Source organism: Blennius ocellaris (genome assembly GCF_963422515.1).
Source record: "Blennius ocellaris genome assembly, chromosome: 3".
Taxonomy (NCBI): Eukaryota; Metazoa; Chordata; class Actinopteri; order Blenniiformes; family Blenniidae; genus Blennius; species Blennius ocellaris.
This window is the reverse complement of record NC_137652.1, coordinates 15,895,234-15,920,255: the sequence shown is the minus strand read 5'-3', so window position 1 is coordinate 15,920,255 and position 25,022 is coordinate 15,895,234. Positions and strand designations below refer to the sequence as shown.

Genomic DNA, 25,022 nt, shown 5'->3' with positions numbered 1-25,022 from the left:
AACTAAAGGAAAACTCTGTGTGTGTTAGTCTCATAAGTGATCATGTGTGTGTCCTCTCAGTCCTCATAAGATAAAATCATTACATTTACAATAGCTAAGCTTTGGCTCAGGCAGGTAGTTAAGCTGGAGTTTAGAGTCAGCCTTTCTGAAATTACTCATTTCAAAAGCATAAAAACATAACTGTGCGCCCATGTGCTTGGTTATATGTGGCACGATACATTTGTGGGGCTTGTGGTAGTGAGAACTGAGTCAGGTGGTCTGTTCAGGGTCAGCTGATGTGGCATTCAGTTTGGATGAGGTAAAACACAGCAGCTAAAGGGTTCTGCATATAAAACAATGATGCAGATGCAAGAGGACACAGTTGTATTTGTACAATCAAAAATGAGCAAAGGTCTGAGATGCGTTAGTCAACATGTTCTTTATTCTTAACCGAAGGCCACCAGCCAATGCAAAGTTTTAAATGTATTTTAGTCATCATGCAACAACTTTACTTAGGTTGAGTGCATCATGTGTGACAGGTTTTTCCATCAGGGTTTGCAAACAGATTAGATTGAATTTATGTGCATGGTACACTTCTAGATTCATTCTTGTTGGCAAAGGACAGCTGTGAACAAAGACAGCCTTGTCAATATGGCTACAGCTGTTCCCGCATGTTGAGGAATTGTGGATAACCAGAGCACTGTGCACGACTGAATGGTTGCCATTTTCACTCAAACATTTAATGGACAATAAATGGCTTTTGTAAAATAGATGGCATCAGATATTGAGTGTTGCCAATACCCTACAGTTTTGGCTTTAAATTCCTGATGGTTTCTGAGACAACATGTGGATCATTGAATATATTCTGTTTACTTCCTTTGACCTCAATCTGCTAAGATCCTAAAATGCTTAAGGGTCACTTGGTTTTTCCAAATGTATTTGGAACCTGTCCATATAGAACCAAACTTGTATTGCATTCAAATTTACTTGAATGCAATACAACTTATTTTCCCAATTTGAAGCCACTCACTTCTCCTCACCTCTGGCTTCACTAAGCACAAACAAGCACAGGATGCAATATGTCTATTTCAGTTTGGAATTTGCTTCCGATTCTCATACTGATTCTCAAACTGACGCATGTGGAAGACGAATCATTATTTCTAGACATACGGAGGAACATTTTCAGATGTTTAAACAAGTGGGACAATGTTTTTGTGGATCATGGCCGCTGGCCATAATTATCCATTGCGCGCAGGGCAACGTAGTGTCACAGCAGTAAAACTTTCATTTGAGGTCAGCGGGTGTAAAGTGATCCAACTGCCACGAGCACAGGATAGGCCGAGTGCGTCACACAGACAGGAGCAGCAGCAGCACAAATAGATCTACACACACAAACTTGGCTGCGATGGAGCCACTGGAGCCATGAAACCCACAGACACATGACTGTGCCAAGAAGTGTTTCCATTTATTTTTATAATTCTGAAAGGACAAACAGAAGGGCAGCGTCTTACACCAAAGAAAGTCTGTGGCTGTCTGGATTTTGCTGCATGTTGGATTGAGTCTGTTTTCACCAAGTTTATTGTTTTGGTGTAGGATTTTTTTTTTTTAATTGAAACTCTTGAAATCACATATTTTGTTGGATGATAATGGCAGAACCAGAACACATAACCAATACCCCCCCCCCCCCCATTTTCATTATTACAGATTATTACAAAAAACCCTAATATTAGGGTTAATTTTCTCTAACATTTTGATGCAATTTGCCCCATTTTTATGTGATTATCTTTGCAGGAGATAACAAAACGCATTCTTCAATGATCAGCTTTTATAACTGATCATCCAATCACGTCATTATTAGATGACAGTGTTTTACAATCTTGTAATACTGTGTGATACTTGGTTGGAAGTTTTCTAAAAACTGAGAAGGTGGGAATTTTTTTAACTGCCCATTCTGCGTAGTTTCAATGGAATTTCCCTCTGGGATTACTCAAGTATATTCTATTCTATTGGCATGTACATACCAAACACAAGATATATATAAAAAAAAAAACAACAACATCAATAACCACAGTAACAACTTCAGCATTATCAAGTAATTATTTCACTAAATGTTTCAGCTTTTTGTATTTCGTTTGTTGTTGTTCAACTTTCTGTTGAGTATTCTATTTACAAGGCATCGTGCTTCAACTATATGAGATGGTTTGAATTAATCTGCTCATCTGATGAAGCTGAGATGAAGAGTCGCCTGAAGACATAAAGACATAGAGCTGTTGCTCCTAAAACACAAAATACTTTTTGTTTGTTGTCATGGTAGCAGCCTGCAAAGACTTGCAAGGTCTTTACATTTAAGAGCTTAGAAGAATGAGTATTTTCAAAAAAAACCCTGCACAACTTGACCCCACTTTGCTAAACAGCCTCAAGAGCTTCAGCTGTCCAAAATAAGTACCAATGTCGAAGCAAACAAACAACCATAATGCACTTCATCTGACCCAATCTGTTGTCCTCATGTGGCTGACACTCCAATTATCGCTTCTCGATCAGCCCAACAAAGATTATTTCAGTAATTGGGTGCCTTTGGGCTATTACTAAAATATATCCAACTACTGCCTTCCAGTATTCAATATTTTATGGAATAATAATAAGAGTTCTTTGTAGGCAAAGGTCACTTTTACGGCACATGATGTTGACCTTCATTTGGAGGGGTACCACAATGGTCCATTCCATCCACCTATGCAGAGATCTGACATCTTGCAGTATCTACACCCAATTTGGTTTGTCTATGACTTTTATTTACACATTTTAATACATTTTCTATATAGTTTTTCATTCCCCTAAAAGTGTTCACAACATGTGCAGGAAATACAATGAGCTAGGACCTCTGGATCTGCGGAAAACGTTACAAAAAGTAACTTTAATACATTAAATAGAAACATAAGGTGACATAAACATAATGTACTTTATAGGACTGTGATTTATCTTTAATGGATTCCTGATTGACAATGTTCAATTTTTTTAATTGAATATGCTGCTGATTCACGTTTTTAATTAATGGATTCAGATGTGTAGAAATGATATGTGTTCAAACATTGAACAGTTGGAAAATAGCTTTACTTTTATTCTCATCTAACCCTCATCTGTTCATCTTGAAATCAGCAGCGACTTAATGTTTGGACCCTGTGCCATCAGCTCCACTGAAACTTACATTATACCACTTGTATCTAGTCAGTGGAACCTGTTATATTCCTATTGTTTCTGCTGGCAGGCATACTTCTCAAAAGCATTACCCCCAGAGTGTTTAAGATATCCCAAATAAACAACAGCTGGAAAGCAAAAAAATAGAGGCTTGTGCTCATATAGTAGTAAATAAAGTGGCTCTGGAGACTTCCTCACTATGGGAGTCCAATCAGATAAGATTAATCCTCATCATTTGACAGGTCTGAAGCCATAAAAATCTCAAATCCAGGCATCATTCCAAGGGTTTATAGGTTCCCTTTAGTTAGAGATGTTCACACTCATTACGATGCTCCTTAAACTTACAGTAAAGGTTATTATCCTTTTTCAGGAATCTGTGTTATCACAGAAAGTTAAAGCTATGGTGACACAGTGATGAAGGATGACTGAGAATATATTTATTGGCCAAAGCTACAGTATAGTGCTTACTACCACACTCACCTCATAGCGAGAATGTCCCAGAGCATTTTCTGTCTGGGGCTTGCATGTTCTCCCCAAGCATATGTTTCTTTTTGTTGAAAATCCAAAAACATGCTACATGGTCATTTAAAATTGGCCGTAGTGTGTGTGATACACAAATGTACTGTGTAAGACGTACCCTGTCTTCATCTATTGTCAGCCAAGTTCAAGATATATGGATGCAAGGATAAGGTTTATTTCAAGGGAGGGTTACGTTGAGCAAAACCTGTATTAAAATTTAAAAAAAAGTCTGTCAACTAAATGCAGTTTTACAATGCCTGTATAAAACTCTTTTAAGTCTGATATTTGTCTACTTGCCCTGTGCAAAACATGCCAAATATTTTATGTGGCTATGTCACCATTTCCTCTGGCTGGGGAGCCTCGCCCAATAGTTGACATCACTCCTCTGATTTTAAACAAGATTATAAAAGATTTGTTGCTTTTGTGTGATGATGAAGATGTTCCATTCTTTAATATCGGACGTCCTCACTACCTATTCAAAAAGAGAAACCAATTTTTCGTGTGCAAATGTTTCCATTTTGACCCCAATACCCACTTTGTTTAGAAAGATCACTCACACACCACTATAATAGGCACACACCGCACCACAGTGGAGGCATTCTGCATCCCTCCAACCCCAAAGTGGTACCAGGAAGCTCAGATCTAAAACAAGGAAGCTGGAGGAAATACAGTCGTGCTCTCAGACTCAAACAGACACAACAGTGACTGGGGGCTTCAATCAGATCAGCCACCGCTATCAAACTTTAGTTATTATCTCAGGAGGGGAAAAATAAACCCAACGCCCCCGAGGTCTTCCTGTATCATCGGACGTGATTTCTGGAAGTCTTCCAAGCTTATTAAACAAATAAGAAGGAAACCCCCTCAACACACAGACACACACACAACCACCCGGTATGAATAATAATTTAAAAAAAATTTAAAAAAATATTCCAATAGCATAATTAATGTATTACGTCTTTTCTGCACGTTACAGATTGTGACATGCATTGCATATAAAACCAAGAAAAAAGATGCACATGTCAATTTCACGCAAAACATGTACAAACCCTCATATAACTCACATGGAATCACATCGCAACAGATAAAAGTACGAGTACATATGTGTTAAAAAAAAAATACCTGCAAGGGTTTATAAAATAGTTTCTTTCATTTCGGAGAAAACCTACCTGAAGTTAAGACGCAGAATGTCGCTCTTTTCGCCAGACTCACATTATTACACTGAGTGTGTGCGTGTGTCAGGTTCCCGTGACGAGGACGTGACGGCCACGCCCACCACGGCACCGCAGCCAATCAGAGCGCTCATTTACTTTCATCGATAGATAGATAGATAGATAGATAGATAGATAGATAGATAGATAGAATCTTTTACATATATCAGAAAAAAAGTTTAACACTAACCCTTTTGTCTTTGACAATGAAGTTGGACAAATGTAAGTTAAGCTGCATTTGTTCATATGGCTTTATCGCTGAAATTGTCTATTGCATTTGACAAAGCCAAATCACATGGTTGCTTAGAAGTAGTAGTTACAGTACAATTCCAGTCTAATAGAAGACCGTTTACTCATTTCTGATGTACACAAACCGATTCAAATGATGATAAACAGTGTGGTGAAACCACTCAATATGGTTAAGCTGGTGTTTGGTCGCTTTGATGCACACAGAGAACAGGAAATAAACATCACTTTTTAATTATTTTCATCAGTACGAGAAGGCAACTGGTGTCACAAAGTACCACATTTGATATCATAGTTTCTCATGCATCATATTTTACAGTTTAAAAGTGAGCAGGAGCTCAAACAAAACAGTTTCTTATTGTCATAGTTCACATCAGAGAAAGTGCCGTGAATAATTAACCAGTTCTAAACATGACTGTCTCTGCCTGTAAATATGTTTTCTAGTAAAATTGTATACTGAATTTATGGAAAGTTTTAACAAGTTGGTTCGACGCAGTTTGTACTTCAAATGAAGTTGAAATAAAAGTCGTGAGAGCCCCCTGCTGGTCATATTTAGTTAAAACAGTAAGTTCAGTGCAACTTCCCAGGAGAAACGTTTCACGATACATAACATACATGGAAAAAAATACAGAGGGCGAGAATCAAAAATAATATTTTGAAACAATTACAAACATAACATTTACATAGTTCATAATTCCATAGTGTCAATTTTTTCCAATATTTACACATGATATGATAAAACCTCATAATGAAGCCTTTACAGAATTCAGGAATATGAAGGTTTATGCATGAAAAAAGGCTCCAACATAACTGAATTGTTATATTTTCTTTCAGTATAACTTTTTATTGTTGTCAGTTTAGACCTGAGATTAAAAAATAATAATATTCACCCTGTTTTACCAAATTACATTCTGTTGTCACTGTGGGTAAAGTCTTTTTTCTTTAAACCATCTAAAGAGAAACTGTAGCCTGGAAAGTCTTGCTTAAGAACAAAGGTCATTGTACTCCCATCTATGAATTTGAATAAACAATCAAGGATAAACCAGGTTTATTTATGTTAGGGTGCCATCATGCAAACTATGCAGAGTCTGTTTTTCAAGTCCACGGATTCAGGGTAATGCCCCACTGAAAGTCAGGATTGGCAGGCAGAGGAGGGAGCAAAATGTGGGGTGGAGAGGCTGAATCTGAGCAGAAGCCTGGGACCTCCTGAGCTTCCAGTCAGTGGAGTTGTCGGCTTTATAGCACACTGAAATTTCACACCTAAATGAGAGGAAAAGAAAAAAATGAGTAATGATGAAATACATGTGAGGGTGAGAACATGATTATATAATGCAGTCTAAAAAAATGAAAGCCGCAGATGCTGCAGGTATACAAGAAAGAAAAGAAAAATATGTGATAAGAAACCAATTCTATAAGAAGAGAAGCTCCTGGATCATGGTTTTCTACATTGTATACTTTAATAAGGGGATTCCTTCTTGTTCTGCATATTCTTTTATTAACACACCTGGCTGTCTCATAGCAGCATTTCCACAGAATGTCAAGATGAAACATTAGATTGAAACATTGGAAACATGAAGGCCATTGGCCCGGGCTGAATGCCTCTTCTTTAGTTTGTGGTGTGTTACATGTTTAGCGACATAGTATATATCTATTTTAATTTGTGTCTTGGTTCCTCACCTGATGACACTCTGTAGTATCTTCTTCTCATCCTGGTCCAGACATACAGCAAAAGTTGTATTTACAGCACCACTGATCTGTACCTTGTCCACCTTCACTTCAGTCACAGCGAGCTGCTACAAAGGTGAAACAAAACATAACAAAAGTAAAGTAAATGTTTTATAGCATAACAGGTTATTTCAAAACGTGCTTCCTTGTTGTCGCGGGTTGTTTGAGCTGTGCCAAAAAAAAAAAAAACTTCAATAAGTTTAAATATTGCTGAGGTTTAATACAGACTTTGGTACAAACTCCAGATTCAAACTAGGTTAAAACACAAGCCTGTAAACAATGTCATTGCACACACAAGCAAAACAGATGTGTCTTCCTGTGTGGCTTTCCCTGCATCGAATAGTCAGTCTGTAAAGCTGGTCTCATACGTGTCTGTATAAACATTAAAGATTGAGCTGAGAGTTTGAAATGCTATCGGGAATTGTGAAAATGCACTCTGCTGCACGGCCTCAACCACAAACCACTGAGACACACCAATGTCACGTCTCACTCACCTGGTTGTAGCCCTTCTTGCTTTTACAGTTTTGTCTCTTCAGGACTTCAGTCGTCGTTAGCTGGAGGCACTCCATCTTTGAGTCTGACAGAAACCAATAATATTTTCACACTATTAGCTGTTGTGTGACAAATGTGAATATATCCATTATAGAAAAGTGTTTTTTTCCTAATTGTGCAACAGTCCCAAAAAAATTGTCACCTTATTAAATTAATGGTCAAATTTTGAAAAAAGTGAACCGATTATAGACAATTTGATGTTTAAAAATAGATAAAAGTCTTGTGACTTAGATAAAATGTCCTCGCTGAAAAAAGAAAATACATGGACCGAATTAACTAATTGCTTCAATTGGTGAATCAAGTTCTTTGAACTTAAAATAATTCATTAACTTAAGTTTGAAGAACTTGTTTCATTTAGGTGTTACCAATTGATGGAATTAGTTAAGTTGGTCCAAGTATTTTCTTTTTACAGTGCAGTGTTGACATTGACTGTGATAAATCAACATGATCTGTTCAACTAAGAAAACAGGGATTATGTTTTACCAGCACTGGTCAGAATCATCAAGAGCAAAGAAATCACTTTGTCCAAAAAACTGATTAAGACCATCAATTTTGGAAGGTGTGTGCATATTACGACAAAGAAAGGGAGACTACAGCAACATGCACGAGCAAGCAAATGAAGTGTGTTCTCAGTCGAGTTGAAACACTTCATGATAACAAGCAGCGGCATACCTAATTCTTCTGGGTTTTTGCATGCTTTGGTTAAATTTATTGAAGTGCAGACTTTGGTTTCTCGCTTCCACTGACTTCTTCCACTGATGGCCACCTGGACGAGGAAGGAAGGTAAGATCATTTGGAAAAAGAAACTATAACATGATATTGGGTTTTTTAGAACGCCATTCCAATGGCAGTAAGACTGCAATACAGACTCCCCGAGAGAGTCCATGGCTATTAAGGCAGATTGTCTTCCTATTCAGTAATCATTGGTGCAATTTCTATCAATGCTTTCAAGTGAAAACATTGAACAGTGTTGCCATGCATGTGTGACTGTGTGCCAATGGGTCATTGTGAGTAATTGTATAAAGAGTCTAAAAGAGTTTGCTAAAAGTTAGTTTTTTTTCAATAATGACACTATTTCCATTATTTGTCGCTGGAACCTCATGAATCACACAGACTAATGCTCTGTCAGGACGGGCACACGTGCTTGTATTGCTGACTGTTTCAAGTTTTATGACGTGTCATTTCCTGTCCTGTCCGTGTGTGTGTGTGTGTGTGTGTGTGTGTGTGTATGTGTGTGTGTGTGTGTGTGTGTGTGTGTGTGTGTGTGTGTGTGTGTGTGTGTGTGTGTGTGTGTGTGTGTGTGTGTGTGTGTGTGTGTGTGTGTGTGTGTGTGTGTGTGTGTGTGTGTGTGTGTTTTGTTGCTAGGACCAGTTGTGGCCCAGAGGTTACAGAATGAATCTTGTGAAAAGAAGTTGCCTGGTTTGAATACCCCCTGCTCAGGGTCGTGTCAGGATAATATGGCTCATGACGATTACATGTAATGTTAATCGTAGGTTGCTGAAACAAATGTCAAGGACAAACCCATCAACTCACCCTGTTGTACATCATCTCCAATGTTAGAGGCACTGCCTCTCGGTCGCCGTCGATACCAAAGCGTTTGATGGCAGCACCTAAAGAAAGCAACAAGACGACAGACACATACTAGTCAGCCGCTGAGAGTATCAGCGTAGCACAACATTTAAATTTACAATAATGGAAATGGAAAAAAATTCTCCATGCAAGGCAGTAAATTGAGACATACAACAAATGTTTTCATTGAATATTTAGTTCTCTACGGAAAAAAAATAAAACTCAGAAGTTCAAGTTGATGACAAGTGAAAATAGAAAAGTAGAAGTGGACTGAATCATATAATAGAAATAGCAGATGTTCCTCTGCTAATAATTTAGTTCAGTTGCAAACTTACAATAAATAATGATGCATTTCTCTGTACGGAAATGTGGATAGGTTGCTAGGATATGCGTGTGTGTGTGTGTGTGTGTGTGTGTGTGTGTGTGTGTGTGTGTGTGTGTGTGTGTGTGTGTGTGTGTGTGTGTGTGTGTGTGTGTGTGTGTGTGTGTGTGTGTGTGTGTGTGTGTGTGTGTGTGTGTGTGTGTGTGTGTGTGTGTGTGTGTGTGTGTGTGTGTGTGTGTGTGTGTCAGACTTACCAATGGCCTTGATGGCTCGTGTTCCTGCGGTGTGACCCAACTCCAGCGAGTGCACGAACACCTCGGTCCTCTTCTCTCCTCCAGCCAACGTCAACTACAGCAACAAAGATCCGCTGTCACTCATTCAGTCTAAAACCCTGTTTTCCTACTAATATTGACATAAAATAGATCAATGTCCATTTTTTCCATTTAACAAGCTGCCAATGTCAGGCGAAGAGGCCAGGAAACATCTCAGAATAACAAGCTGTAATGCAGGAACACTGTGTCTCAACTGACCTCAGCCTGATAGAGCTGGATGAGAGCCGGCCGGGCGGCGTAGCGACAGTAGTACAGGATCAAGTCAGCCAGGATTGGGAGACGCTGCTCATATGAACCATCATAGGACTCTGACTCGGTTTTTGATGTTTGCTGAAGCGACATTTAAACATTGAAATAGTTACACAACATGACGATACAAGTAGCAATGAATGTATTTATTCTATAGACTTTCCATATCCACATCCCAGAAACTCTGAGACACAGTGGGGCGTTAAATATTCATATTTTGATTAAAACGAATGAACTGCTACAGTGCTAGTTTTGGATTACATGTGTTATCATTTCAGTTCTGTTACCTGGCAGACGACGTCAAGAGGAATGTTAAGGAGGCTGAGGGTATTTCTTTCGTACCAAGGGTCCAACATGCCAAGTAGATGGGCAATGTCGTTAGTACTGTCCTCCATGTCCATCTGGTTAAGCTCCTGTGTGAGTAAAAATAACATTTAAAACTTAAAATTGTGAGAATATGTCAATAAAACTCTTTTGGTAGCTTATACAGAACAATGTGTAGTTTGACATCTCAGGTTCAGTTGTTTTATTCTTTGACTTACATTAGATATGGACGCTCCCCTCGGAGATCCAGTTTGATCTGCAGTAATAGAGGATCTTCGGCTTCCCGATCCTCCTGCTGAGTCCCTCCTCACCGGCACAAAGTAGAACTGAAGGTTGAAAGCTTTGCTCAGACGTGGACATTCAGTCTCCTTCTTCCTCAGGCTGCTGTAGGCCCGAGCCACTTTCCCCGCCACATGATCCGCACCAAACACCACCACCCTCAGGGTGGTGTTCTTACTGTCCTCATCGCTGCTCAGAATAGGCCTTCTTCTGTAGCAGACGTGTCTTAGGGTTTGGTGTTGCTGGTGGAAGAGAGTATCGGGACTACGCAACTTTACATCTTGTGGGAGAGAGTTGGAACGCTTTCCTCGTACCACTAAAATGCCTCTTGATTCAGTGTCTCCCAAGCTTTTAGCGCGGTAAAGTAACCGTGGGCTCTTGGGTTTGATGGAAAATCGCTGGAAGTGCTGGCTGAGCCGAGCTGAAGTTTTGCTCAACTTTGATGACCATTTCTCTGCTACAGGACTGTAGTTGTAGTCATCACAATCCTCATAGTAGCCACTATCAGCTCCCGAAGTGACAGAGCAGAGAGACTGGCCATAAAGCTCTGAGTTGGCAGAGAGTGTTGAGAACATGGAGTCTTCGGAGGTGGTGGACAATGAGGACCTGGTGGAGAAAGTGGATTCTCTGTAGCTGTGACCATTAGGAATGACAGGCGGGGAAAGCAATTGTAATCCGCATTCCCCTTCTTCGTTCTCTCCTTCCTCATCCTCCACCGTTCCATCAGTTTCCGTTTCATTCAGTCCATCTTCATCAGTGCCAACTGCTTCATCCTCCACTGCGATATCATCCATTTCATGCTCCAAAAGGGTGTTCAACACATCTGCAGGGATTAAAATCGTTATTAATACAGAGAGAAGAAGATGTTTCATCTACCCGGACAATAACATTACTGAAATAAAGTAAGTATGCTTTGAAATATATGAGCATAGTTTTGAATTAGTTTTATGGTGCCAAAAGAAAGTAACTAACTGTCAGACAGATAAACTATCTTCCTGGAAGACAGAAAAACAATTGCAACTACAGTATTGGGCTATATACCTTACCAAAATTATCTTTTTCCCAGTGAAACACGTAGCACTTGGCTGTCGGCAGTGGTAGTGTCTGTAGGATTCCTACAAGAGAGAACAATATTGTCTGAAGAGTGTCCAATAGTAATGGAAATATCAGTATAATGGAAGTATCGGGAAGTCTGACATGTAAGAAAACCTGCCGTCTTACCGTCAGAATTCTTCCCATTGGATACAGAGATTCTCATCATCTGCCCGATGCTCTCGAGACCTTGTACGACGTGGCTACGCCCCTTCAGCGGGTCACTCATGGCAGCAGCCGTCTCCAAGAGACCACTCACCAAGGAAAAGATCTCCTCCAATTCATTCACAGTCTTTGACTGCAAAAACATACAACAATATTAATGAAACTGTGAGGTTATTTTAGGTTTAAAAAAAAAATAACTGTGTATAAATTGGAAAAACAAAAAACTTTAATACAGCAAATTCTGCCTAAAAACTATTTTGAAATACTGGAATCCTTCAATAGAATAACTAACAAATTTCCACATGTATGTGAATTAAATTGTATATTTTCATTAAAATGATTGGTTGAGAAACAGTCTCACCACATAACCAATGCCTGCCAGTAAATTCAAACTGTTATGTTTTCTTCCACTGTACTTATATTTGGCCAGGAGCCAGTAATGTTATATTAAGTATGTGGGTGGTTCTTCACATGCTGGGAAATTGTTTAATAAATTGTAGGATGTTACATGCTGACCCCAGATTGTACTGTATGAGGAATGTAATGAGGAATAAGCCTTTTAATAGTCTAATCAGCTATAAATTCCGAGAAAAAACTAATTTCCTTTTTTGTTTTGGTCTCTTTTACTTGACACTGTTCATCAAAGCTCTTCTTTTCTTGAAGTGGCTATTCATATCACCCAACAGATCTGAAATAGTCCCTTTCAGCTATTGCTAAATAGAGTCACCCACCAACTCTACTGAGCTGTGTGCCAAAATAAGACTTGTTTCTGAAAAATACATAGTTTAACAATCAGAGGCACGCTGTATGACAATGCAGCAATCATGTGGTGTAAACCCAGTTGTGAACAGAACAAAACTAAATTAATTTTGCTATAATGATATTTCGCAGTAAGGCACTACGTGATGCTTGTACCTGCAGAGCCCTGTGGATGCTATGCAGAGGGTATCTGGTGCCCAGAGCGGACTGGAAGGCGTGTTTAATCAGGGTGACGCAGGTTTCATTCCGCGAGTGCTGAATGTGTCCGAGCTGCTCAGCCACTGAGAGAAAGTCAGCTGGAACTTCACCTGGGTTCATCAGCAGCACGGTCCTGCATGGAGACAACATAGCGTCAGTGATCATATCTGCACGGGTGTGCACAGTCACATGGTTTGGTGGGTAGACGAGGGGAGGGGCAAGGATTTTTCTAGTGCAAACCACATCGGTGTTGTCGTTATTTTTATATAACCTACAAGTGCTACACTCTTTTTGTACTTCCTGAAAAGCATCTTATCACATCAGACAAACTTACTGTGAACAACACAACAGGCACATCACACCCAGTATTTTTTTTTTTTTTTTTTACCAAGAAAGAAGAAGCTGTGAAAACTTGGCTGAAAACAGATTGTCATGTTCATGCAAACTTTGAAATATAGTTGAAAAAAAAACCATTTGATGCAATGACTGACAGTGACTCTAAAGTATGCAGAAATCTTGCACACTATGCAGCCTTACATGGTTTTTGAGCACTGGCTGGAGGTGTCCAGGCCCTGCTCCTCTCTCACCAGTCTTTGGAAGGAAATTCCTGAGAAGAAAGTGAAAAATACACCTTTGACCTCAGACATTGACAAGAAAAGCTTATTATCTATGACAATGCCAGGCTGGAAGATACTTTACTTTCTATTATAAAATCAAAAACATATTTACATTTTCATTTTAAATCAAACTATATTAAGTAAGCTGAATTCTACAGTGCCCGGAAAGGACTATAAGAAATATGAAAGACACCCAATGAGCATTTAGCGTCCATTCAGTGAGGTAGTTTGCATGTATCAATTCAGTATATTGTTCTTTTTTGGCACATCCTTTGCCAATTACCAGTGAATTCAACAGCAAGTGTTTCTGCTTTGTCTCTGCTGTAAACGCTGAAACAACATCCACTTCTTTCAAACAATCATCTGACATCCTGTCAGTGTTGTTGGTGCTGGCGTGTGGTCCTTTCGCTCGTCCTTACTAAATGCCTTTCCTCAGACTCACCACTAGAGGGAGAACATTTACAACAGTTGGGTAAAATGGGAACCTGTCCTGAGTGCTGTATTTGTCTGAATCCATATTCCTCATATTCACCTGGAGCTCTGATCTCCAGCTGCAGTGTGGAGAGCAGTTTCCTACACACACTGCAGTAAGGCTCAGGCCAGGTCAGGAAGATGCAAAACACCTCCATAGCATTTTCCAGCAGCTTGGAGTCTAAAGGGCAGTGTGGCGTCTGCAAGCAAAGCACAAACAAGTTCTTTTTAGAGTGAAAACCGTCATACATATGGCCCTGGGGCCCAAAGCAGCCTTTCAATCTCGCCCCCAGGATTGCATTGCAAGATATAAAAATAACTCATTGGGTGAAGTTTTTTCTTTTCTATGAAAGTAACTGCTGTTTATTTAGGTTAACAGAAATTGCTCTGTTTTTGCCAAAGCTTGGTGGCATGAAGTAGAATGAGCATAAACACCAAACTGTTAGGATGAATTTGTAATGACTTGTATAATGAAGACAGCAGCTTGCTGCAAATTGAGAACACCATTAAAATGGAATAATGTGAAAGTTTCACTTATCTTTCTTTGAAATGCTTAACTTGTTTCGGCTTTGTAAAAAGACAAAAAAAAAAACTAAGCTCGGGCCTGTTCCTCGTCAAGAACAAATTGAGTTGTGCATGTTTCCTTGAATATCACGAGTCTGACACTCCTTTTGTAAAGAGCTTTACGAAGACAGAAAAAGACATCACTTGTGATTATCTGTCTGAGAATGAAGATTTCTCTCGTTTCTCTCACTAAATTTGGGAGACATGATTATGAGTCCTGATAAAAAATGATTTTTTTAAATTATTGACAGGAAAACATTTTTGTCTTAATTAAGTTTTATTAAATTATTATAAAGGCTGCAATGCATAATCCAAACAACCTTTTTTTTTTTTTTTTTACCAAAAACACCTCAAGAGTAATTCTTGAAGAATTACTGAAATAGTTAAGGTGAGGACTATTTCATTTTTTTAATAAATGAGTAGAATTTACCAAATTCTGATCATACCAACTTTACAAGTATTAATAATAAACAAAAGATTACAATAATTCATTTTTTAAATTAAATTATATTCATGAGTTTTCTCAATGACTTTAGACTTGCTCTGTGTTTTTATTGTCTGTGTTTTGTGGAATACAAAAATACTTTTGTGAAAAATATTTATTCTAAAATCAAAACACCATTAGTAATTTGTTGATCCAACATTATTTTTTCTGTTGAGATAAAGAATGAGTGGTGAAAAACTGGTTCTATGTGTTTTTATTTATTAACTTTTACGTTTTTTATTATATACTGAATAATTGTCACAGTGGTTCCTAAAGTAAATAACTGACGCATTCATAAAACACTCTGGATGAAAGTAAGAGAGGAGTTCAGAGTTTTGGATTAAAAGACAGTCCGTACCTGCAGCAACGTGGAGGAGAACATGATGGCGAGGGGAGCCACCAACTCATACTGACACTGCTCTTGAACCTGAGCTCATCCATCGAGTCACCACAATAAAACAGAGAGGCAGATAGTGAGCAATGGTTCAGGCAAACATCAAGTCTCACAAAAGTGACTTATTTATTGACAGTGAATCACGGAGATTAGATGCCGTTTGTCCTCTCACCTCTCTGGCCTTCTGGATTATCTGTTCTAAAAGTATGAGGAAGTGTTTGGGGTCTCTCTTCACCAGCTCCTCCAGGCTCCAGCGGTTCATAGACTGTCCTGCTGAGCACATCAGCACTGAAATACAACATTTTGATATTAATACAAGCAAAGATTTATCACAAAATTAACACATCATATATCATTTGCGCATCAAGGCAGTTTATTTCTTGTAAAATCTACAACAATCTGAGCAGCACTGAGACACACAAATGTATTTCTGAACGAGAGATGTAAGATGAGAATATTCTTGGATTGAGTTTGGGGCCTTTCTTTGTGGAGTTTGCATGTTCTCATGTTCACATGTTTTCTCACAATGAACCAGTTTCCTCTCACATTACCGATAAAAAGAATATGGTATTGTTGATTCTATATGTGCTACTGTCACTGTGTTTATAGCTGCATCCCTGCATGAACAAGATGGAAATGTGGTCAGGGTCTTCCCTTTGCTTTTTTTTTTCTCATTTTGTTAAGTGTTTCAGTCAGGAGGTTTGTCTGTATATAGATATGGCAGGATGGGTTTCCTGTTGCAAGAAAACACAATTATCATGTTCCACTTAAGTAATTCTTTTTTGTGTGTGTATACACTGTACGTCATGTTGAATTGAATTTACCTCTAAAATTGTAAACAATTTGCAAGCTCAGGCTGATCTAACGCTGCCTAATCAGTAACACTGTAGCCTGCTAAATGTAACACTTGAGCGTTTTCAAAGAACCTCTCACAGCTTTCTGTTGACAGCGTGAAGTAGAAACCCGGGAGAAACTGCCAAAGAGAGACACTTTGCATGTATCTCAAACCACACAAACCTGAGACCTATCACACTCACAAAAACAACTGAAAATGATTGCTTGCAATCCACACAAGTGGAAGTCTCCGCTTTCGAGCCGTCGGTAACTCTGAGTGCGTCTCCAAGTGGCTCAGTTTCCAAGGAAGTAAAACATCAACAGTTGTTCATGTGACAGAGAAATGAAAAATGCTTGTAAATGAGGTATTTGTTCACAGCTCCTGCATCTAAAGTTGCATTTGTTGCATTTCTTAGAAGAGGCGTGCTATTTGGATTATGGCCACACGAATTCAGATGGAATTTTGGTGCAAGTTGCCAACTCAGGAGATGAATCTCTAAATTAAAGTTGATCCTGTAAAGATTTAAACTATAGTTTAAAATTGAGAGCTTCTCCAAAAATTACTGAAGAAGATGAAGAAACCAAGGTTTATTTTCACATTGTCTCATGGAGCAAAATCACACTCGCTCTATCTACCAGGATGTAACATCGTGAGTTTATTTGTACAATAATTCATCATTTTCACTGGTTGATATGTGAGTGCAAACAGCGATTTGATCTTCTGCCATGTTTTCACGCCGTCTGCATCACAGTAACTACCACCTCATGATGCTTTACTTACACTCTGTGGTCTGTGCCACCACTTCCTCCCAGCTGTCTATTCACACAACTTCCTCCAGCACCCAATAATATGCTCCCTGGTGATCACACAACAACAATGTCACCGCCAACAACAACATCAGACTCTTATAGACTCATTAGCACCATGAGCTGGCTGAGTGTTTGTCACACTCTGGCCATGAGTTCAGAAAGCATGAGGACAACAACCGCCTTTCTGCCCATGTCAAAACTGTAAACAGCACATAGTGTGAACACATTTGTGCACACAAGTCAATTTCTCTTGATTTGTATGTCCCAGAAAGCTATGAGAGCTTAAAAACAAACAAACAAACAAACAAACAGATCATTTAGTCCACAAGGTTCCAGATTGTCACGCCAACCGGAATAAACAAATAAAGAGTTTGATTTGAGTTTATGCATTTGGCGACTCAAGGGTAAAGTCTAAAATAAAACGTCTATATTTTGATAACACTAAGATATATACAAGACTTTACAAAAACACAATACGTTATTTTGTTCTTATAATATGTGGATAATCTTAGCGTAGTCTAAGTAAAGCGATGAATAGACTTTAGTAATGAACCATTCAGAGAAGACAATCAACAATAAAATCGGAAATATCATTAAGATATTGTATATCTTCTGAATTCTTAAAGATGAGCATTAAAAACTTATAGTCTGAATAACTGCCTAAAATAAATCAATATTTAATTTTGGTGTGTTTGGTTGTGTGTGAGAGACACATGAGTTGCAGGGTGGTAGAATCACTGAGTAGAAAGTCCAAAACTCTCGATAAATATATGAATTGTCAGTGAAGTTTACGGCAGAGAAGTATGGTCTTATCAAATGTTTAACCGTTTAAGTAAAGTTTTTTTCTCTGACATTCACATCTTAAATCCTTCGAAGGAACTCCTCCTGAGAGTGACTCCTGTCGTCTTACCGTTCCAGTGGTGTGCTGCTGTGGGGCTTTGTCTCAACCCATTCAGACACCGGTCCAGAGCGTGCTGGATCCGGTCCTCAGTGCACGACGTATGCTGCATCTTCACCGCTCAAGTTCTGGAGAAGGGAGAAATGTTATATTAGGTATCAAAATAATAATAATAATAATAATAATAATAATAATAATAATTCCAATAGGACAAACAGCTGTGTACTTCCAATTAACTATGATTTGGTAAGTACATCATGTTTTCATTATTGAATATGGGCTCAATGTCACTTTTTAAACTCAGTACTGTTAGTCATACAGCAACAGAGGACAACCCAGGTGTGGCAAGAAGTTTCAGTTCTGTTATGAACTCTTTTGTGTGTGTGTGTGTGTGTGTGTGTGTGTGTGTGTGTGTGTGTGTGTGTGTGTGTGTGTCTGTGTGTGTGTGTGTGTGTGTGTGTGTGTGTGTGTATGCAGAAGACAATATGGGGGACATCCAAGAAATCACTCTTTGTGGGGCCATGCTGTGATTTTCCAACTCTTAGCCCTCTTCAGTACAGATAAACAGATGTTTAATGACACATTCTGAAACAAACAACCAAATCTGCTACCAATGAGAGGAAAAGTGATTCAGTAAAAACAACAGTTCATTTGCTCACCTTTACTGTGGCCATTTATTCACTATTAATTAAAACGTTCATGACCCTCAGACTCACCTATAAGAAGGAGCGTTTGCAAGTATTTTCTTGCAAAGATCGTTGCTTCATTTGAAAATCCATAATGATATACATTGATTGGATCGCAGTCCTTTGATAAAACTTGTGGTTCTAAAGAGAAAAAAACGATTGCAAATTCCCATCTGCTCACACTGTCAAAACAAATTGCATATTGATAAGACTGAAAGTGAATACAACATACTGATTATTTTGTAACTTGGCCCAACAAAGAAAGAACTAAAGGCTGTCGTCCTGCCACAGCACTGACACTGATAATTGGCTGGACTCCATTGATTCAGTCTTTTCAAAGAGCGAAAGCTTGAAAAGGGAGTAGGGATCTCTTGGAAGGGCCTTTTGAGACTCAAAGTCAAGTTTTATACCAAGATACCAATTACAGCAGCTCTTATGTTATTTCTTTGAACAATCCATCTTGAGATAACTGGAGATGTTCCGAGCTGGCTCTGGGTAAAAGTCGGCTACACCCTGGACAGGTCACAATCCATTACAGCACAACACAGAGAGACAAGCACTCACTAACACTCACATTTTCAAAACCATAGGCCATATGCCATCACCAATTAGCTTTAAACACATTTTTAAACAATGAAATGAAACTGTAGTAACCAGTGTAAACCCACACATGTACGGGGAGAACATGAAAACACTACACAGAACAGCCCCCAAAACCGACCGAGACTTTGACGACTGTTGGTGTGTGCTCTTACAACATTCCTTTCTTCTGCAAGAACTCAATTTAAACCCAAATCCAAAGATCTTTTTTTTTTTGATCAACATCTTTGGTGAGAGAAAGGTGAGATGTGCTTAAATAAAAAATAAATTTAAAAAAACAGCCGTTGGCTCACATTCCCTATTATATGAATTGGAGATAAATAGTCCAAATATCATTATGAATGTACATACAAAAATGTATATAGTTGATGTCTTTGTGAATTTGCATTTGAAGTTAAATATAATTATTTGTCACCTCAAATATTTGTAAAACACGCTCTTGACTCATGTTAGAATTTTTCCATAGAGATCTAGTATGTTTATGTGAAAATAGAGGGAAATGTCCAAATGTAAAAAGCAGAACAAATACTTCCCCATTAAAAAGAGCACAAAGGCAGATCTGTTTAAAGATTTGCTATTTAAGCCACAGTCATTTTGTTCGGAAAGACAGTCAAATAATCAACAACCTAAATATCACAAAATATTCTTGAAATTTATCAACATTGACATTTGTAGTACAATATATTTTTGTAAAAATACTATTGAGTGTTTTGTTCATTTCTTCATGATCTAAAATATCTGCATGATACAGCTGTTTCCACAACCATTTGGTTCAGCAGCATTTGAGAAACTCATTCATATTTGATGGTATACTGTTTTGATGACATAAATAAACTTTTTTCGAACATCTGAAGCAAATCAAATGTTCTCTGGCAAAATGTTTTTCTCGCATTTATCTGTGAAATCTGAAATGAGTTTCACAGTGAAAAGAGCCATTGACTGAAATGAGCAATGAGATCAAAAACTAGTTTGCATGTTGTGTCTTCTTAAAATTTCCCCTGAGAGTACAACAAATTCCCCGTTTCAAGTAAAACCTAAACACAAGTGATGGCTGGCAAATGAAAATGTTAATGAGTCACCAATTTGCTCTTAAATCCCACCCACTCACCCAATCTGACACACTCCAGGGAAATGTAAACCACTGGTAAAAGTAAAAGCAAAGATACAATTTCTCACTGACGACTAACCACTACACCACAGGTTTGTTGGCTACATGATACCCTTCAATCTCTACATGTCCTTCATCAATTTCATCCAAGTTAAGAAAGGGCACAGGTCCAGCACAGATTGAAAAACCACCACTCACCTGCATATGCGCATTCAAACTTTCGGCAAATAGACAAACATTTACTCAACAAAAATATATTTTCTTTTTATGGAGGGGAGCTGTAATACTTAGAAAGAAAAAGTCCATGCCGTCACAAATCCACACAGAAAAGCTGTAAGACCCAGAAACAAATTGGTCCCGAATCAAACCAAATCCAACCTTTCATTTCAGCAAAGTCTTATACTTGTTTTCTGAGCTGGTAAATGCTTTATACCTGAACAAAACTCAGGATTCAGTCTCGAGTAATGCATGGGTCAGCTATTGTGTTTCACTAAAACTTCTCACGCAAATTGCACTTACAGATGAATGTACAGCACAGACACACATCCACTGTGCAAACATCCGACCCCTCAGCCCAATCACAGAAGTGAGGCAGGAAGTCCCGGTGAATCCAGGTTCAAGAGGTCAAGGGGAATGAAACTCGATTTTCCCACATCACTTCACATCGTTTCCAACAGTGATCACCCAATAACAATACCATCAACTCCAGATGTAAACAACACAGCCACGTAGGGCTTTTTTCTCAGCTGCCCGTTCTCCCTAGAGATGTATTGTGTCCGTGAGGCATCCCTGGTGGCACAGAGCAGTGTGTTTGATACTTGTGCTAAGGGCTCCGGTCATTGTGGGCTGGACAGTGCTGGATGAGAGCCCGGTGAGAGTGGAAGGAACTAATAAGTCTGAGCTGTAATAACTATTTAATCATTGATGGAGTTCATTGGGGACACGTTGTAAAAACAGTACAGCTTGAGCAGCGAAAGTGTCTGTTGATTGGAATGAACAGAAATAATTTGTGTGCTTTATGTGTATTCATCTGGCAATAAATACACTTTGCACTTTAAGAATAATTCAAATCCAGCTATTTGATTTAGACCAAGGGCCAAAGGATTGATCAAATAAAACATAGACATTATAACAACAGTGAAAATACACCAAGGGTTGCAATAGAAATCCTGTGTAAAGTGTATCCTCATATTGAAAGTAGATAGATTGATGGTTCATCAATGGAAAGCTTATCAAACACCAGTAATAGCTTTACTTATTTCCAAAACATGTGGCTTTCAGGAAAAAAAAAGAAGCAAAACGCTCTTTAAGCAGTCAATAGTTATCAAAATGAAGCTAAGCTCACTTTTTCTGTTAATTGAGGTACCATAAAATCCCTGCTTCTGCTAAATTGTTTTGTTTTGTTTGTTGTGCCAAAAATGTAAGTGAAGTGTTGCAACTTGAATACAGTCTGTAGTTGACCCAAATAGATAATCAGGTCATTTAGATTTGTTCTTTATCACAAACTGAAAACATGTGAAAACTGATGTCGTCACAGAGTTGACGCCGCATATCGATTCATAACAGAAATATCCTGTAAAGACTAGTATATGATGGATGAATTCAAAACCTGGTTGTCTTATTTTACAAACGTTTAGAGAAATGTTTCTTCTGGTGAAGGAGATGACAGGACCTCCTGGTGTGAGGATGGGGAGAAACTAACGGGCTGGGGAAAGTTTCCAGCAGAGCTTACAGACTAACGTCATTCCTCTGAATGTTATGGTCGGAGGCCGTCCTGAGCTGGGACACTTTGCTAAAAGGAGACAGGATGGAGAGCAGCTTGTTGTCACCACAGACAGGTCAGTTCATTGTTCAGACCGCTTTGACTTCAGAGATTTAGGTCCATGTAATCAACACGCACGAGAATGACAGGAAAAGATATATTAGAAAAACCTAAACATCAACATATAAGAAGTTTTATATCAGTAACAATCGTAAGTAAGAATATTACTTTATTTCTCCAAAAACAAATCCAGAAAAGGCCCCCAAATCTGTTTTTTTTCTCCTTTTCACCACTCACACCTTGGTGTAATCGTAGTTGTTTACGTAGAAGCTGCTCGTTGTGTTGCAAATGCATGACTCTGTGGCGTTTCATAAGAGGATGTATGCAGTACATCCCAGAGAGTCAACAAGGTCACTTCCACTTTTTCATGGCCTACAACTTGAAGAAGTGAGGCAATGACAGCTCGTGTGTCTGTGATGTGGAACGATCTTCAAAAAATTCCCAGCAATCTCGTCATGCCCTGACAGCTTTATCAGCCTTGTAACATAGTGGAAATGTTAAAACCACAAACTGAATGCTTGCAGTGCTACAATGCGAGAACAGAAATTTGAAAAACTACGAGTGAGACGTAGCTCCTCCTATAATTAGGAGGTCACGTGAAGAAAGTAAACATAATTCATACATTTGTATCACATCATCTCTGTGCTGATATACTGTAATTTGTGTCACGGCCTACAATGGTCACTTTGTTGACAGCTGCCATAATATACATGAGTTAATTTCTGTATAAAGTCTTTCTGTATTATACTACAATGTGTGCTTTCCACAGACTAGAGCCTAATTCATTTATTACACCTCTCACATCCTCTCTCTCCCTCTGCGTTCTCAGCCCCCGCCTCTCTCCTCATGCTCTGTCGTGGTCAGGCAGGTATCACCATACAAACAGAACCATATCAATGCCACAGCGATGTGCTCCCTGTGTCGGTCCCCCTCTTTCCCATGCTGTCCTCGTTTTCTTTTCCTTCCATGTCTTTGCAGGCTGCTTCCCATTTCTCCCACTGATCTTATTACCAACTGCTTCCGAACAGGAAAGTCGCTTCCCTGCTTCGCTGAGGAAGCAGGTGCCTCTCTATTGTTGTGGTGTGATCAGACACTTAACATACAGTCCCACAGAGCAGGGACGAGAGCTCGTTCAATGTGAACTGTATATGTGCCTGTGCACTTTTCTTTCTCAACGTTGGACATTGGCATCCAGTCTTTCCTGGTCGACAGAGCTGCTGGTTCCTCCCTTCTCTCTCCTCTGACGTACTGGATGTGAATTGTCTGCTTATGACTTTAGGAAATAACAGACGTTCCGACCCTAAAGCCCAACATCAAATGAGTATTTCGGTTGAGTTCAAAGAGCCGCTGCCGGTGAGATGAACTCGGCTGCAGTAAAAGTGGACCTGTGCACATGAGTCAGAGCATTTGAAAACACCAGCAGTCAAAACGACGCGTGAATAGTGAGTGAATGTGCTCCGCAGCTTCTAATCAAACTGGATTGTTAATGCTCAGGAGTGTTCATCAAGTATTTAATTTTTTCTAATTTAAAAAAAAAAAATTATATTTCTCACTGTTGCTTAGTACTTTTTCAGTGTATACACAGCTCCTCTAGGTGTGAATGTCAGTATGTGCAGTTGTACGTGTCCCTGTGTTTTCCTTGTGGACTGGGGACCCACCCCACCAACTAGCAGCAGTTGGTGGGGTGGTGAATTAGAGAAAGTGCAAGAGAAGATGGGTGGATGCTTCGCACAACCCTGCTTTTAAAGTCAGGGATAAACTTTGAAGCCTTTTAACAAACTACTGCATGATTATATTGATTTGTTGCACTGTTCTGTACTTATCCTTTCAAGTGTATGTCATGTTGTAAAGGAATGCAACTAAAATATGGAGTGACGGTTCGCTCTCGCAGCGTCAAAACGTAAAGGTTGTATTGTCATTCAGAGAGGAGAAATCCCCCTTTATGTAGTTTCTTTGTCTCCACTTCCTCAACAAACACTGATAAACATATTGAAATGTGAATGCAAATGTTAGGTGCAGTAATATCAGGTTATGACTCTTCACTCCAAACAAGATGGAGCCAGTGCTGCCTCTGTTACACAAACAGGACTGACTCTTTGGCTGCACAATTCTCCAAACTATAGTGATGAAATACATTTTTCATTGAAGATTTACATGCTTGAGCATTTCTGACAGTGTTTTGTCTACTTTCTGGTTTAGATCTAAGAATATTTGTAGGTTTTCAACATCCTTTTTTTTTTTTCTACAACAGGTGTGCAGGGCATACACACACACACACACACACACACACACACACACACACACACACACACACACACACACACACACACACACACACACACACACACACACACACACACACACACACACACACACACACATACACGTGTTAACCTCCAACGTGTGTCACATAGGTAAATATTTCGATGAAGCCACATCCATAAAGACAGAAACAGGAAGCATATCTGCAAATAACAGAACTGAAGCTACTTAATATGAAAGTATAAAAAGGTTGTATCAATGTTGACAACTTAGATTTTTCACAACAGATATTTGTGATGAACAACAGTGTGAAATTTCATCTACAATCAGTTCAACCTTTGTTAGGAATCTTTTTCTGATACATGCCGCAACTCCTTTGATTTCACAACAGGGATTGATCATATTCTTACTCATTGGGTAATCCAGAATACAAAATGTTTTCCTGTGCAAGGAAAGTCTTGTGATCAAACCGCCATGTATATGGGAACACTGCTATATCCACAGTAACATACATAATATCAGTATATGCGAGAGCTATAGTTCAATAAAGTTTATTCTAATTCTACATTTGAAATGTCTCACTGTTCTGACTTCAGATTCTAATGAAATTATTGTCATTGAGCAGCTGGTCACAATCAATTGATTTGCGCTTGCTTTGTTGGATACTTTTAAAATGTATGCTCAATGGACACTTTATTACAAACACCAATTCAACTACTCATTGATGCCAACAGCTAATCAGCCAATCACATGACAGGAACT

At 38.9% G+C, this 25,022-nt stretch overlaps 2 protein-coding genes across 3 annotated transcripts in view; both read right to left on the bottom strand.

Annotated features, from left to right (window-relative positions):
- Nucleotides 1-4,900, bottom strand: part of pik3r6 (phosphoinositide-3-kinase regulatory subunit 6) — a 30,537-nt gene extending 25,637 nt beyond the window's left edge. For both annotated transcript variants that reach the window (XM_080520491.1, XM_080520492.1), the window contains exon 1: nt 4,857-4,900. The gene's annotated coding sequence lies outside the window, so the exon portion shown is untranslated. The remainder of the gene's footprint in view (nt 1-4,856) is intronic.
- Nucleotides 4,901-5,462: 562 nt separating this feature from the next.
- On the bottom strand, nt 5,463-17,894 carry pik3r5 (phosphoinositide-3-kinase, regulatory subunit 5; the record flags this gene model as incomplete). The annotated part of the gene is made up of 17 exons (XM_080494222.1): nt 5,463-6,404; nt 6,822-6,937; nt 7,364-7,446; nt 8,094-8,187; nt 8,955-9,031; nt 9,567-9,660; nt 9,843-9,974; nt 10,181-10,306; nt 10,436-11,319; nt 11,543-11,611; nt 11,718-11,886; nt 12,669-12,843; nt 13,248-13,317; nt 13,860-13,998; nt 15,205-15,273; nt 15,413-15,528; nt 17,795-17,894. 17 exons carry the CDS (start codon nt 17,892-17,894, stop codon nt 6,254-6,256), a joined length of 2,664 nt encoding a protein of 887 aa, XP_080350348.1. The 3' UTR covers nt 5,463-6,253.
- Between the last annotated feature and the right edge of the window lie 7,128 nt (nt 17,895-25,022).